The sequence below is a fragment of the Talpa occidentalis genome, unplaced genomic scaffold, assembly GCF_014898055.3.
Source record: "Talpa occidentalis isolate TD23 unplaced genomic scaffold, MPIMG_talOcc4v2.1, whole genome shotgun sequence".
Taxonomy (NCBI): domain Eukaryota; kingdom Metazoa; phylum Chordata; class Mammalia; order Eulipotyphla; family Talpidae; genus Talpa; species Talpa occidentalis.
In genome coordinates, this window is record NW_026555331.1 from 66,416,071 (window position 1) to 66,432,473 (window position 16,403).

At 34.8% G+C, this 16,403-nt stretch overlaps 1 protein-coding gene across 1 annotated transcript in view; it reads left to right on the plus strand.

Moving 5' to 3' along the window:
* Nucleotides 1-16,403, plus strand: part of TCEA1 (transcription elongation factor A1) — a 50,404-nt gene that overhangs the window by 25,767 nt on the left and 8,234 nt on the right. Inside the window, exons 5-7 of the mRNA XM_037506607.1 lie at nucleotides 2,526-2,671; nucleotides 4,201-4,257; nucleotides 5,288-5,442. Coding sequence (XP_037362504.1) covers nucleotides 2,526-2,671; nucleotides 4,201-4,257; nucleotides 5,288-5,442 — 358 coding nt within the window. The remainder of the gene's footprint in view (nucleotides 1-2,525; nucleotides 2,672-4,200; nucleotides 4,258-5,287; nucleotides 5,443-16,403) is intronic.

Below are 16,403 nucleotides of genomic sequence, written 5' to 3' on the forward strand. Positions count from 1 at the left end.
AGAACAGGCAGATCTACTGAAATACACTGCTGAGGGGAGCAGTGGTTGAGACAGTGGTCTGCTGTCCAGATGTAACCCATACTGCAGAGGCTACAGACAGCTTCATAGCACTAGGCTTAACCGCCTGCGCCACCAGGGAGGCCCAGGAACCCACAAATCTTGTTTTAACAAAGCCCTTTTAGAGGATTCAGATGCACTGAGTTGAGCATAACAATTTTAACTTTATTTCTTAGTGTTTTCCCAAAATTGATAAGATGCATTTTTAATGACAATTACTAATATCCTATGCATTATTATGTATTAGTATTAAACTTGGTGATGAAAGAGTTTAGCTAAAGGTAGTATTAAACCATTTAATAAAGTTTATTCTTTTTTTTTCTATTTTGAGATAATTTCACACCTTCAGAAAATGGTACAAATTTGACCGTTTTATATATATATATATATATATATATATATATATATATATATATATATATTTGCAATGTGTGTATATACGTACATGAACTAATTTTGTTTTGAAGCAGATATTGAGTCATTTTTAGACATGCCCTTTATATCACTAAATAATAAATGACCTTATAATTGAGGTAAAAAGTAATAGCAGTTATTAAAAAATTATTCACACTCTGTTTTGGTTGAGAACTGTCATTCACTGGTGACATTCTTCTCCTCATTACATGATTCTTCCTTGCTTTTCATTTATTGTATGGAGCTGTGTGTTTTCTAAGAATAAAGACATTTTCTCACATAAAAACCACAATGGTTATTAATATCTGGAAATTAATGTTAATATAATACTTCTGTATTTCAAAACCATATTCATATTTCAGCAATTATTTCAAAGATGTCTTTTTTTATACAATGGAAAGATATTTTTCTAAAATATCCAGAATCAGGTATTTTGTTTCTTTTTTTTAAGTGTCTCTCTTTAGTTTACTTTAATATGGAGTAATTAATTCATCAGTCTGTAATTCTTTCATGACCTTGATAATTTTGAAGTGTACAGACTAAAATTTATGAATTTTTTATTTTATAGTTTCAATTGTGTTGAATGTGACTTTGAATGTATTAATTTTTGGCGTGTTACCTGTTTTTTGTAATTGAAGTGTAGGGATATAACCTTTTTACAGAAGCATAGAATTATTGTATGTGAAATCTGTAAGTGGTTGGTATGTGTCCACAAACTGAAGAAAATTTTAAAAGGATCGGAGAAATGAGTCTGAGGTGTCACCTAAAGGAAGAAACTTATAGCTAAATGACTTGCAACTGAGAAGGATTTTACACTTTTGCTCTAAGAATTTTAAGGAGAAAGCAGTGTGGCTAAATGCTTAGAAAGGTGGCACCAGACTAAGAAGTGGAGCCAGTAGTTAAGTTAGTAAGAAAAGAGCTCCATTAATTCACCTGGGAAGTTTCCAGTGGGTGAAGTAGGCATTTGGCTACAAGTCGAGAGAGGCTAAAGCACATAATTGAAGAATTAAGAATTTAATTTTTAAATATTGGTTTGTTTATCACTTTATCACCGATATGTGTGGTACGCTGTGTAAACACAAAGGAGGAGTAAGTTGTATCTGTGGTTGAGAAATTCAATATGATGGGGGAGAATACCTGAAAAGTCATAATAAGAATCTGTATGTAGACAGTTCTTTCGGAATACATGGGGAAATCAGAGAAGGCTTCAGGAAGGAAATGACTAAACTTAGAAGGTATGAGCATGGACCATTTTCTACTTGGTGATCTGTGTGTGAAGTTTAACAGTTTTGGAGAGAAGGGATGGAGGTATATCATCTTACAATTGTGCAAGTTATATTTGTGAAGGGTGAATGATTTAATTAGTCTTTGGAAAGGTTTGTTGCAAATATCTTTGAGGTGGTAAAAGTTAATTTGAAACCAGTCAGAAAACTGTTTTGGTGAGAATTTAGTAAGTTAATTAGAAACAGTTATAAGATTACATTAACTAGTAATTACTGAACTGTCCTGATTGAGTTGATATTTCTGGGGAAAACTTAAGAGGCAAGTTCATATTTTTATGAGTCCTTACCACTCATGGTTTTTAATCTTGAAGATAGGTGTTTTAAATATAATTTGCATAGGTTGTCTAATTGAAACAGGTTTTTTCAAACATTTTCCCCCCTATATTTTGATTAAGAACTACATTGTCTGCTACCATTCCTTTCTTCATTACCAAGACCCTTCCTTGCTTTTCATTTATTTTATTGAACTGTGCTGTGTATTTTCTTTATTAAAAAATACTGCTTAGTATTTAAAAGCTGAATCAAGGTAAAATGTTTAGTTTGTGAAAAAGTATATGAGACTTGTCTTTTACCTTTACTGAAATTTTAACTTCTTTTTGATCTATGTGCAGGCAATTTTTATTTTTTGCAGGCAATTTTTTTTTTCAATATAATAATCATTGAAACTCGGTCTCATTTATTAACGTCAAAAATTTTCATATTAGGAGAATGATCATAATATGTTACTTTAAGTGAAATTTTCCTGATATTTTTTTGGGGTGTGTATTCTAGTAGCTCCAGTGGCAATGTAAGCAGCAGAAAGGATGAGACAAATGCTCGTGATACTTACGTTTCATCTTTTCCTCGGGCACCGAGCACTTCAGATTCTGTACGGTTAAAGTGTAGGGAGATGCTTGCTGCAGCTCTTCGAACAGGAGGTAGGTTTAATATATGTTGTTTCATTGTTCGTATTTCTTTGACCACCACTGACTGTCTCCATGTCCGTTTCCATATTTTCATTTTATCAATGGCATCTTGTTGATACCTGCCCACTCCTGCTTAGCTGAGGAGTTACTAAAGGCAGACAGGTATAGGTATATGGGGCCTCTACTTGTTTACTGTATAACCCCAAGGAATAGATTGCTTCTGTTACAGACACATCTCAGCAGTATTGCGGGTTTGGTTCTGTAGACTTGGTGATGTACACAGGGTTGTCACAACCCTTCTATTGTAAAAAACAAAACAAAACAAAAAGCACGCATGATTTTTTATTAAGTGCAGTGAAGTGACATGCAATAAACAAAGCATACCTGTATATGGATGTTTCCCCAATTCATAGTTTTTTTTTTCTAATTTTAAAAAAAATATTTATTTATTTATGCATACAAGAGTGGGGTACAGGCCAGAGATGAGGGGGATGAGAGGAGCCACCAGAGTCAGAGTGGGGAACAGAACAGGTAGACTGACTGAAATACACTGCTGAGGGGAGCACCGGGTGAGACAGGAGAGGTCTGCCTCGCCATGTGGGTTTCTCCATGGCTGGCTGGGGATTGCTTCATAGTGTGGTGCTTAACCCCTTGCGCCAGGGAGGCCCGATTCATACTTATATAAACTGTTTCTCACAAATGTGTTTTGGGGAAATTTCCCCCACATTGAATCTACAGATGTTTATACCCAGAGTGAGTGTTAATGATACTGTATTTAGGTCTCATTGTTAAATATTACTGTGACATATAGTATACATTTGGATTCATGATTCTATTTTCTACTCTTTTTGAGTGGAAAAGAGATCTTGATTTATACATGGGAACTTTAATTTGAAGGTATTCATTCTTATGTAAATTTTTGAGTTTAAAATTTCATATATAGAAAAACTACCTTTACACAAATTCATCCTTTTTCCTTTATATTGAACCATGGTTAGTATGTTCTGTTTTTCTCCTTACTCTATCATTTCTGCTTTGATTCTTTTACTGTCTCTTTATTGTTTTTCTTTTTTGTTTCTTTTTTCTTTTTATTTCCTTTTATCCTTTGAATATTTGCATAGGAGTCTTCTGAGTTTGTGCATATATGTGATTGGCAGATGAAATGAATGGTTTCTTTGCTTTGAAGTCTGACTCACAGGAGACAAGACAGTTCTTTTTATAACTTTCTCTACTATCTGCTGGATCAACCAGAATTTATGGAGTAATGAAATGAGGAATTGCCTGCTAGATCAATTACTTCCCCACACCTGAGGGATAAGGAATCATCAATTCAGGAACACTGTGGACATTAGGTGAATTCAGAGGAAGAGTAGTGGGTAGTAAAGAGACCAGATTCTAATGAAACTAAATAAAATGATTTTTTTATATAAGGCAAATGGAATTGAAGAAATAGGAATGCAATTTAATTTACTCTGTATTGACATTTTCTTTTCATATGTTATACTCACTTATTCTCCACAATTCTTGTTGCCTTTGTCTAGATGACTATGTTGCTATTGGAGCTGATGAGGAAGAATTAGGATCTCAAATTGAAGAAGATATCCTTTGTGTATATATTCATATTTGTTTTAATTACATATTTGTTTTAAGAAATATATTCATATTTGTTTTAAGTAATTTTTCTTCCTGTATAGAATTCAAAATTTTAATCCTCAGTTTCTATCTTGGTTGTATTGTTTTGATGGGAAGGAGAGGACCATCTTTGTCATTTTATTCCTGTTTTCCTGTCATTCAGAAGTAAAGCACATGAGCATTGATAGTATTTTTATTTTTCTACCCTATGAATTGAGAGTGCAGCATCTCAATTGAAGTTACGCAAATGAGCATGGAAAACACATACATTTGAAAGTTTAATGTAAGATTTCACATTTGGGGGGAATTCAGCAAAGCATACAAAATCCACTGAGCTCATTATCCTGGAGGGATATGTGTATATGTTGAGCACCATAGAAAGATCTCAGTTTTGGTAGAGAGGTCTTGTATTTGGGTATGGAAAGCGGGGAACTTCTAAGTGATAGTTGAACTATTATAGTTGAGAAAATGATGTTGTTGGACAGGGAGCTCATTTAGGGAACAGCTGTGCCCTGTTCTTTTGAGAACCACCTGATAAACTAACTTCTTGTTGAGCTAGGGGAGAAAAGAACCTTCAGGACTGTGGTAAATGAATGACTACTTCTCAGAAAGTCCACATTAACACTTTTAGGATCCTTGGTGAAATTCAAATTTGGGTAAATTAAAAAAGCATCTATAAGTTCTTGAACTTTCTGCTTGAAAATGTTCATTTTCAAAAATTTTCTCACTTTGTTGGTTACCTGAATTTGAAACCCTACTAATATGTGTGCTGCTGGCATTAAAGAAGAAGAAAGCATTGCTCATTCATAGTGTAAAAAACACAATCACTGTTATTTGCAATTGCTGATCAAGGTATCAGGCACAAACAGTGCCTTGTTAAATCTAAGCTGCATATAGTTTTTGTGAACTGCTTAGAAATGTTAGGAGTTCTTTTAGGGACAGAATAGGGAAAAATGATCTTTATAATTTAACCTTTTTTCCTTAATGGCCTAGTACCTATATATCAAGAAATAAGAAATACAGACATGAAATACAAAAATAGAGTACGAAGTAGGATATCAAACCTTAAGGATGCAAAGAATCCAAATTTAAGGAAAAATGTACTGTGTGGGAATATTCCTCCTGACTTGTTTGCTAGAATGACGGCAGAGGTGAGTATATCTGAATGTTTCCATGATGTGATTGCATTATATCAAGTGTAAAGTCTGATTAAGTCATAAAGTGTTATATAAATAGGACACAGAAATTATGTTTTTTTTTAAAGATTTATTTATGCATACAAGAATTCTTGGGTACAGGCCAGAGCTGCAGGGGGTGAGAGGATTCACCAGAGACAGAGCGGGGAACAGAACAGGCAGATGTGCTGAAATACACTGCTGAGGGGAGCAGTGGGCTAGTCAGGAGAGGTCTGCTGTGCCATGTGGGTACCTCCCTGGCCGGGGATTGAACTTGTGCTGCAGTGGCTGTGGATAGCTTCATAAGTTGTGTCTTAACCCCTTGCGCCACAAGGGAGGCCCAAAATTACATTGTTAATGGCTGCTGGACAAATGCTTAGAAGGATTAAATCCGTTGATATCAGCACTTTTCCCCTTCTATAATTGTACCATAATCTTTGGGTGATTGCCTTAAGTCATTTTCTAAAAACAAACATTTGTTTACTTAATGTGGATGAATGTAGAATCGAAGACAAATTCTGTAACTTCTAAAGTGTTTTACATGGTTAAACCCCACAGAATTTGTCACATATTCTCAGTTATCCAATTGTCTCCTTTGTGAATGTTTGTTAGTTGTCATTTTCATTCTGATACACTTTTTCACACATAATTCTCTAAAGTTCTTTTCATTTTGTTGACAATGGCTACATTTTTCCTAGTTAGGATATACCATATCTTCTTGAGCCATTCATCTGTCATTGAGCATTTAGGCTGCTTCCGTGTCTTGGCTATTGTAAATAATGCTACTGTGAACATTGCTGAACATGTGGATTTTATGACACTGGCTTCTTATTCTGTGGATATATGCTCAATGGTGGGATTGCTGGGTTGTAGTATATTTCCATTTTTAGTCTTTTAAGGTAAATCTAGATTGCTTTCCATAATGTTTGCAGGAGTTTACATGCCCACCAATAGTGTAATGGCGTGCCGTGTTTTCCACATCCTCTCCAGCACTTGTTGTGGAGGTCTTTTTAACATGTGCCATTTTCATGGTTGTGAGATGGTATCTCATTGCAGTTTTTAACCTACATATGAAAAAATGATAAACATTTGATAAACAATGATAAATATTTTGGCCTTCTGTATAATCCTCTTCAGTGAATTGTCTGTTCATATCTACTGCCCATTATTTAGTTGGGTTGTTTATTTTATTATTGTTGAATTGTATAAGTGTTTATATATTTTGGGTATAAATCTCACATCAGCTATAGATTATGTAAATATTTCCTCTGATTTAAGGAGGATGTTTTTAAATTTTCTTGTGTATTTTCTTTTGCTGTATAGAAACTTTTAAACTTGAGGTAATCCCAGTTGTTATTTAGGCCCTTGCTATAGGGGTTGAGCCACTAAAAATAATAGCTTTATTGTCCATACCATGGAAAGTATATTGCCAGTGTTGTCTTCTGTGTACTTTTTGTTGCAGGTCTTAGATCAAATTGTAATTTGTTTGGTGGTTATTTTTTTGTTTGGGTATAGCATGTGATCCAGCTTTATTCTTTTATGTGTCGCTTTCCAATTGTCCCATCACCATATATTAAAGACACTGTCCTTACCCAATTTTATTGCCATAGTAACTTTGTCATAGATTAGGCATTGGTATGTACATGGGTTCTGGGCTTTTGATTCTATTCTGTTGATCTATGTATCTGTTTTTGTGCCAATGTCATGTTGTTTTTAGTACTGTTGCTTTATAGTAAAGTTTTAAGTCAAGTAATGTAATACTTGTTACCTTTTTCCTCAGGGTTGCTTTTGCAATTCAAGGCCTTTTGTGGTTCTGTGTAAATTTCAGTATTTTTTGTTTAGTGTCTTTGAAAAATATTGCTGGTATTTTGATTGGGATTGTGTTAAATTTATGTCATGTTAGGCAGGATAGTCATTTTGATTGATTTGATTCTTTCAGTCCACGGGCACGGGCTATCCTTCTTTCTCTTTCTTTCACTAAGTCTTTGAGTAACACCTCGTAGTTCTCATTATACAGGTCTTTTTATATCCTTAGTTAGGTTGATCTCAAGTTAATTCTTTTTGAAATAATTATAAATGGAATTATAGTCTTAATTTCTTTTGTTTATTGTATATAAAAAGGTATTTTTTTTTGTTTTATGTTGGTTTTGTAACCTGTTACTTTGCTGTGTTCATTTATTGTTTCTAATAACTTTTTGATGGCATCTTTTTTTTCCACTTTCTATTTTTTTTAATTTTTTTAAAACAATATTTGCTTCCCTCCACCCCCTCAGGTTGAGTCCCTATAGAATTTCCTTCCCCAAGGCACCCGTGCACCATCACCACAGTCTCCTGTTTTCCTCCCTCCCTCCCTCTGATCCCTCTCCCTCCTCCTTCCCTGCAGTATATGTCTCTGATTTGTAATTGTCTGTTTTTGCTTTGTTGTGTTTTATACTATTATTATTATTTTTTTTACACTGATGTCTTATTTAGTTCCCCTATATTCCTGTTATAACTGAAATCATCCGATATTTTTCTTTTTCCTTCTGGCTTATTTCACTGATCATAATTCCTTCTAGCTCCATCCACATTGCTGTAAATGGCATGAATTTATCATTTTTGATTGCTGAATGTTATTCCATTGTGTATATATACCACATCTTCTTGATCCAGTCATCTATTTTTGGGCATTTGGGTTTTACCTATTGTAAATAGTGCTGCAGTAAACATAGGTGTACAGGTGTTCTTTTGAATCACTGTTTTTGTGTCCTTTGGGTAGATCCCTAGTAGTAGAATTGCCGGGTGGTATGGTAGCTCCATTTTTAGTAGACTGAGGAACCTCCAGACAGCTTTCTATAGTGGTTGGACCAGTTTGCACTCCCACCAGCAATGTAGGAGAGTTCCTTTTTCACCACATCCTCGCCAACATTTGTTGTTGCTTGTTTTCTTGATATGTGCCACTCTTACTGGTGTAAGGTGGTATCTCAATGTGGTTTTGATTTGCATTTCCCTGATGGTAAGGGATGTTGAACATTTTTTCATGTGCCTGTTGGCCATTTGCATTTCCTCTTTGGAGAAAAGTCTTTTAAGTTCATCTGCCCGTTTCTTGACTGGATTGTTTATTTTGTTTTTGTTGAGTTTGATGGCATCTTTAGGATTTTCTATATGTAATACATTGCTTGTGGGTAGTGGTAGTTTAGCTACTTCTTTTCCAGTGTGAGTTCCCTTTATCTCCTGTGTTTGTGTGATAGGTCTGACCAAAACTTTAAGTAGTGACTCAAACAGAAGTCGTGACAGTGGACCCCTTGTTTTGTTCCCAATCTTAAAGTGAAAGCTTTTAGTTTTTCACCTTTGAATCTTATATTGGCTCTTAGTTTGTGATATGTGGTCTTTATTATACTGAGGGAGGTTTCTTCTTTCCCATCTTGTTTAGAGTTGTTATCACAAATGTGTGCTGAATCTTACCAAATGCTTTCTCTGTGTCTTTTGTTGATACGATGTATTACAAATAAATGATTTTTATATATAGTAAACCATCCTGCATCCCTGGGATAAATCCCACTTGATCATGGTGTGTGATCTTTGTGATATACTTTATGTTCATTTTACTAGTATTTTATTGAAGTGTTTGCCATTGATGTTCATCAAGGATATTATCTATAATTTTGTGTGTGCGTGCTGTCTTTGTCTGGTTTTGGTATAAGGAAGGGTAATGTTGACATTGTAAATGTTTTAGGGAGCAATCTTCTTACTTGTATGTTTAAAACAATTTGAATAAGAGGGGTATTAGTGTTTTAAAGGTTTGATAATTTGTTTGTACAACCATATGGTCATGGGCTTTTGTTTTGGGGGAGGTTTTTTTTTTAATTACTGTTTTAATTTACAGTCTTGTGATTGGTTTTTTGAATTTATCTGTTTCTTCCTGGTTTAGTCTTAGTAGACTATATTGGTCTGGAAATTTGCCCATTTCTTCATGGCTATTGAATTTATTACTATATATTTGTTCACTGTAGTCTGTTAGGATCTTTTGTCTGTTTGTGCTATTTCATTCATGATGCTGTTTGTTAATATTTCCTCTTTTTATTTTCATTTACCTAGTTAGAGCTTTACTTATTTAACTTTTTAAAGAACCAGCTTTTAATTGATTTTTTTGCTTTTGTCTCTAACTTCATTTATTTCTGCTCTTATTTTTATTATTTCCTCCTTCTACTAACTTTGAGTTTTGTGTATTCTTTTTCAATTACTTTAGGTGAGATAGCAGATTGTTTATTTGGGATTTTTCTTGCTTCTAAGTTGGTCCTTTATTGCAATTATATTTTTCCTTTAGAATGCTTTTGTGGCATCCCATAGTTCTGGTAGTTTGTATCATCATTTCATTCATCCGAAGGTATTTTTGTTTAATTTATGCTTTGATTTACTAATTTATCCAGTTGCTATTCAGCAGCATCTATTTTTTAGTCTCCATGTACTCAGTTTTTTCTGCTTATTTTTCTTATGGTTGATTTTAGTTTTATGGTGTTCAGGGAGAATACTAAATATAATTTCGATATTTTTAGTTTTATTGACAGTTGACTTGTATCCCAAGATATGGTTTATTCTTAAATGTTCCATGTGCACTTGAAAAAAGTGTGAAATGAGTGGTTTTGGGGTGGCATGTTTTGTTGATATCTGTTAGACCTATTTGGTGTATGTAGCTCCTCGTTTCATGCTATTTGTTTCCTTGTTTTCTTTGTCTTGTTGATCTGTTGTAAATAGAGTACTTTAGGCTACTATTGTGTCATTTTCAGTCTCTCTTTATTATTTGTCTTATGTATCTTGGTGCTCCATCATTCACTGCATAGATATTTTTGAATCTTATATCTTGTTGTACTAGACCCTTAATCATAATGTCGGGTCCATCTTGGTCTCTTTACTAGTTTTTTTAATTGGAAGTCTATTTTACTGGATATAAATATTGCTGTACTCTTTTTGAGTTGCCATTTGCTTGTATAACTGTGCTTGTCTTTGTTGGTGAAATGAGTTTCTTGCAAACAACAAAAGACTGGACTTTGTTTTGAAATCCATTCAACTATTCTGCAACTTTTGACTTGTGTGTTCAGGTCATTTATGTTTAAGGTGATAATTGAGATGGACGTGCTCATTGCCATTTTGTTATACTTTTGGTTTTGTCTTGTCTTTCATTTTTGAGGGCTTTGTGTTTTGTTTAAATTCCATTTCCATTGTCTTATGTGTTATTTCTATTATTATTTTTTGTTTGAGGGTTCTACTGAGGGTAGTATATTATGGGTTATTTGTTTACCTGTTCTGTAGGCTGGTCTCTGGTTCTGATAGGCCATATTATCACTTTTCCTCTCCATGTTAAATGACTTAGGGGTCTATTGCCTTGATAGTTGTTGTTCTGTTACTTTATAATAACCCCTTTAGAATTCCTTTTATGTGTGGCTTGGTATGATAAACTCTTTCATTTTTGCTTTTCAGTGTATCTCCTTAGTCTTCCTTATTTATTGAGTGTTAATCTTGCTGTGTAAAGAATTCTTAACCAGAAATCTTATTTAAGTACCTTAAGTATCATCTTCCAGTTGCTTTGTGTTTATAATGTTTGTACTGAAAAATCTGTTGACACTCTGATTGGTTTTCCTTTATAGGTTAACCATTTTTCTCTTGATGTTTTTAATCTGACCTTGTTAGTTTTCAAAAGCTTTATTTTAATAAAGCTTGGTATCTTACTGTAATTAAGCTTGTCTTGGTATGTATCTGTCTGATAATATTTTGCTTGGAATTCTTTGGGTCTCTTGGATCATACCTTCTGGTCTTTTTTCCAGATTGAGATGATTTCCAGCAATTATTTCTATAAATAAATTTTCTATGCCTTTCTCTTTCTCTTCTTCTTCTGGGACTCCCATGATATGAATGTTACTTCTTTTTAAATTGTCCCAAAGAGCTCTTACATTATTTTCAATTTTATTTTATATTTTCTCTACATTGTTCTGTTATATTTGTGTGTTCTCCAAAATTGTGTATTCAAGCTTATTAATTGCTTCTGTTTGTCTGGTATTGATACTCTCAGTTGAATTATTAAAATGAGCTAAAGCTACGGGGTTTTGTGATTTCTAATTGCTATATTTTCTTTGTCTTCATTCTGTTCTTGTTTTATATCTTATGTTGGTGGTTTTTATTTTAGTTTCAAAATTGTTAAAACTTGAACCCTTTGTCATCCTTGCATTTCTGCCAGGTTGGTGCTCCTCTCGGGGTTTTTTTTTGTGCTGGCTTGTGAGTTGTACTGCCCAGTTCTGACTATATCAAAATTCACCTAAAGTTTTCCTACCCTTTCCATTGAACAATTGCTTCTAGAGTGTTCTGTGGCGGTTTGTTTTTTCCTCGGGGGTTTTTGGTTTTATTTTACTGCAGTTTATTGTTGAGTATCTGAAGAAGGGTAAGTCAAGTATCTTCTTTACTCTGCCACTTTCTTGCTGGACTCCCTACTCCTAAAAGTTATATAGAAAACGAAGTTAGGAGTTCATTGTTTATAGACTTAGTTTGTTCATAGATAATAGTTGAAATGTGCCTACAATATCATTCTTTTATTAATCATCTAGAAGATTAAATTTGCCTTTCTATATGGTTAATAAAAATTGCTTTATTTTCAAAATTTATTTCTTGAAAGCATTATTAAAAAATTTAAAACCTCCACATAATAATAATTTATCACCCTTTTCATCTACCTTTTTTCATTTTCCTTTGAATTAATTTTAAGCATTTTCAGATAGTGTATTCTTTTACCTCTATGTACTTGGAAGATAGCTTTAAAAAGATATTTTTTTGCATAACATAGTGTCATCGCCACAACTGACAAAACTAACAACAGTTGCTTAGTGTTATCTAATACTTATTTCATATGTACATTTTCCTGATTGTACATTTACTTTGATCAGAGTCCAATATTTGCACATTATCTTTAGTTTGGTTTCTTAAGATTTTGAATATATGTATTTAGTTCTAAATTTAAGTCTATCCCTGGCCCCTTTTTTATCTTCATGACTTTGATCTGTTGAAGAAACTTGTTTATTTCTTCTGGATCCTACAGTATAAATTGTATGTTTGCACATTATTATGATGTTATTTATCTTTTTTTGTTCCTTCTGTTTTCTGTAAATTGGAAGCTAGTTTTATGGCCTTGATTGCATGCAAATTCAACTTTTTTTCTGCATAACCGCTTTCTAAATGTACTTTTTCTTTGTATTGTCTGCGTAAGATACACATAATATCTTGTTGGTCTAAGCTTGCTGAAATTGATCTGTGGGTTTGGGAACTGACAGTCTCACTCCTCTATTGTAAAGTTCTTTTCATCTAATATTTTCTTGAAAATTTTTTATAAGTGTTGCAAAACAGTGGTTTCTCAAATTTTGTCATTTTTCTCATATGTATTAGCTAGGTTTATTTGATAAAGAAGCACTTTCCCTTGTAAATTTAGACTTTTTTTTTTTTTAATATTTATTTATTTATTTATACAAGCACTGGGTACAGTCAGAAGCACGGGAGGGTGAGAGAATTCACCAGAGCCAGAGCAGGGAACAGAACAGGCAGACTGACGAAATACACTACTGAGGGGAGCAGCGGGTGAGACAGGAGAGGTCTGCCACACCATGTACACAGGAGAGGTCTGCCACACCATGTGGGACCCTTGCTGGTGGCTGAGGATCGAACCGGTGCTGCAGAGGCTGCAGGCAGCTTTGCAGCCCAGCGCTCAACCGCTGCACCACCAGGGGAGGCCCCCTAATTTAGACTCTTTCTTAACCCTATTGGTTTTAATTGCAAAGGCAGTGTAGATGTGTAATTCTTTCCCTTTAATTAAAAGTTATCAGAATGAGTTATTGCCCTAGTAACTGCAAATGGTTGTTTTTGTTGCTGTTATTTCTCAGTGTGTGCACTATCCTTTTTTAAGTGTCATCATGGGCACTTAGTCATGATGGACCAGTTGAGATTGGTTTTTTACAGTAATTTATTTTGTAACTGAAGGTATTATTCAGTTCTTTTTTTTTTTTTTTTTAAAGATTTATTTATTTATACAAGCACTGGGTACAGTCAGAAGTGCAGGAGGGTGAGAGAATTCACTAGAGCCAGAGGGGAGAGCAGAGCAGGCAGAGTGACGAAATACACTGCTGAGGGGAGTAGCGGGCGGCAGGAGAGGTCTGTGCGCCATGTGGGACCCTCGCCCGGTGGCCGGGGATTGAACCGGCGCTGCAGAGGCTGCGGGCAGCTTTGCAACCCAGCGCCCAACCACTGTGCCACGGGGGAGGCCCTATTATTCAGTCTTTAGCTAGTGAAGACCTCCCTCTTATTAACTCCTCTATTTGAGTCAACCTCAGTAATCTTTGGTAGTTTCCATGCTTTCTACTGCAAAATGTTCCTGGCTTATCTTGCTCATTTCTTGATGAAAAACTTGAACCTGACATTTCTCTGAAGTTCCTTGATTCTTTTTTTTTTTTTTTTTTTTAATATTAAATTTTATTTTTATATTCCCCCATACAATTGCAAACGCCCCATTCTGACCCCATTCTTCCCCTCCGCCCCCCCACCCCCAAAAAGTGTCTCTGGTTCATAGTTTTTTTGTTGATTTTGATTTTCACTTTCTTATATTCATTTTCCTGGTCCCTTATTTAAGTTTTCTAGATTCCTGCTATGAGTGAGACCATCCGGGTATTTTTCTTTTTTCTTTTGGCTTATTTCGCTGAGCATGATCCCTTCCAGTGCCATCCATGTTGCTGCAAATTGCATGTGTTTATCTTTTTTGAATGCTGAGTAATATTCCATGGTATATATGTACCACATCTTCTTGATCCAGTCATCTATTTTTGGGCATTTGGGTTGTTTCCAAAGCTTAGCTATTGTAAACAGTGCTGCTATAAACATAGGAGTGCAGGTGCTCTTTGGAATTGATGTTTCTGTGTCCTTTGGTAAATACCTAGGGTGGAATTGCTGGGATCATATGGAAGCTCTATGTTTAGTAGGTCCAGAAATCTCCACACAGCTCTCCATAGTGGTTGGACCAGTTTGCACTCCCACCAACAGTGCACAAGAGTTCCTTTTTCTCCACATCCTCGCCAACATTTGTTGTTGCTAGTTTTTTAATATGTGCCATTCTCACTGGTGTGAGATGGTATTCTCATGGTAGTTTTGATTTGCATTTCCCTGATTACAAGTGATGTTGAACATTTTTTCATATGTCTGTTGGCCATTTGCATTTCCTCTTCAGAGAAGTTTCTTTTTAGCTCTTCTGCCCATTTTTTGACTGGATTATTTTCTTTGTTGTTGCTGAGTCTCATCAGCTCTTTGCAGATTTTTGTGATCAGTCCTTTATCATTAGTGTTGGGTGCAAAAATGTTCTCCCAGTTGGTGGGGTTTCTCTTTGTTTTTGTTATTGTCTCTTTTGCTGTGCAGAAGCTCTTTAATTTGATGTAGTCCAGCTGTTTATCTTTCTCTTCACTATCACTGCTTTGGGTGATGTGTCTGTAAAGATGTCTTTGATGTGCAAATCCCATAGTGTTTCGCCTATATTTCCTTCTATGTATTTTATGGTTCAGGTCTTATGTCTAGTTCTTTAATCCATTTTGAGTTGATTTTTGTGTAGGTGTGAGGTAGTGGTCAAGCTTCATTCTTTTGCATGTAGCGACCCAGTTTTCCCAGCACCATTTGTTGAACAAACTTTCTTTGCTCCAATGCATAGTCTTTGCTCCTTTGTCAAAGATTAGTTGACCATAAATCTGTGGGTTTATTTCTGGATTTTCTATTCGATTCCATTGGTCTGTATGTCTGTTCTTGTTCCAATACCATGCAGTTTTGATGATTATGGCTTTGTAGTAGAGTTTGAAGTCTGGAGTGTGATGCCTCCATTTCCTTTTTTTTTCAGTAGAGCTTTGGCTATTCGGGGTTTTTGGTGATTCCATATGAATTTCATCAAAATTGTTCTATTTCTTTGAAGAATGCCATTGAGATTTTGATTGGAATAGCATTGAATCTGTATATTGCTTTTTGGTAGGATGGCCATTTTAATATATTTATTCTTCCAATCCATGAGCAGGGATGTCTTTCCATTTCTTTGTGTTCTTCTTCTATTTCTTTTAACAGTGTTTATAGTTTTCTTGTATAGGTCCTTTACCTTTTTGTTAGATTTATTCCCAAATATTTGATTTTTTTTTTTTTTTTTTTTTTTAATATTTTATTGTTATATTCCCCATACAATTGCAGCCCCCCATTCTGACCCCAATCCTCCCCTCCCACCCCCGCCCCCTAAAAGTGTCTCTGGTTCATAGTTTTTTGTTGATTTTGATTTTCACTTTCTTATAGTTATTCATTTTCCTGGTCCCTTATTTAAGTTTTCTAGATTCCTGCTATGAGTGAGACCATCCGGTATTTTTCTTTTTCTTTTTGGCTTATTTCGCTGAGCATGATCCCTTCCAGTGCCATCCATGTTGCTGCAAATGCGTGTGTTTATCTTTTTTTGAATTGCTGAGTAATATTCCATGGTATATATGTACACATCTTCTTGATCCAGTCCATCTACTTTGGGCATTTGGGTTGTTTTCAAAGCTTAGCTATTGTAAACAGTGCTGCTATAAACATAGGGGTGCAGGTGTTCTTTGGAATTGAGTTTCTGTGTCCTTTGGGTAAAATACCTAGGAGTGGAATTGCTGGGATCATATGGAAGCTCTATGTTTAGTAGTCAGAAATCTCCATACAGCTTTCCACAGTGGTTGGACCAGTTTGCACTCCCACCCAACAGTTGCAGAAGAGTTCCTTTTTTCTCACACCCTCGCCAACATTTGTTGTTGCTTAGTTTTTTAATATGTGCCATTCTCACTGGTGTAAGATGGATATCTTCGATGGTAGTTTGATTTGCATTTCCCTGATGACAAGTGATGTTGAAACATTTTTTCATATGCCTGTGGCCATTTGCATTT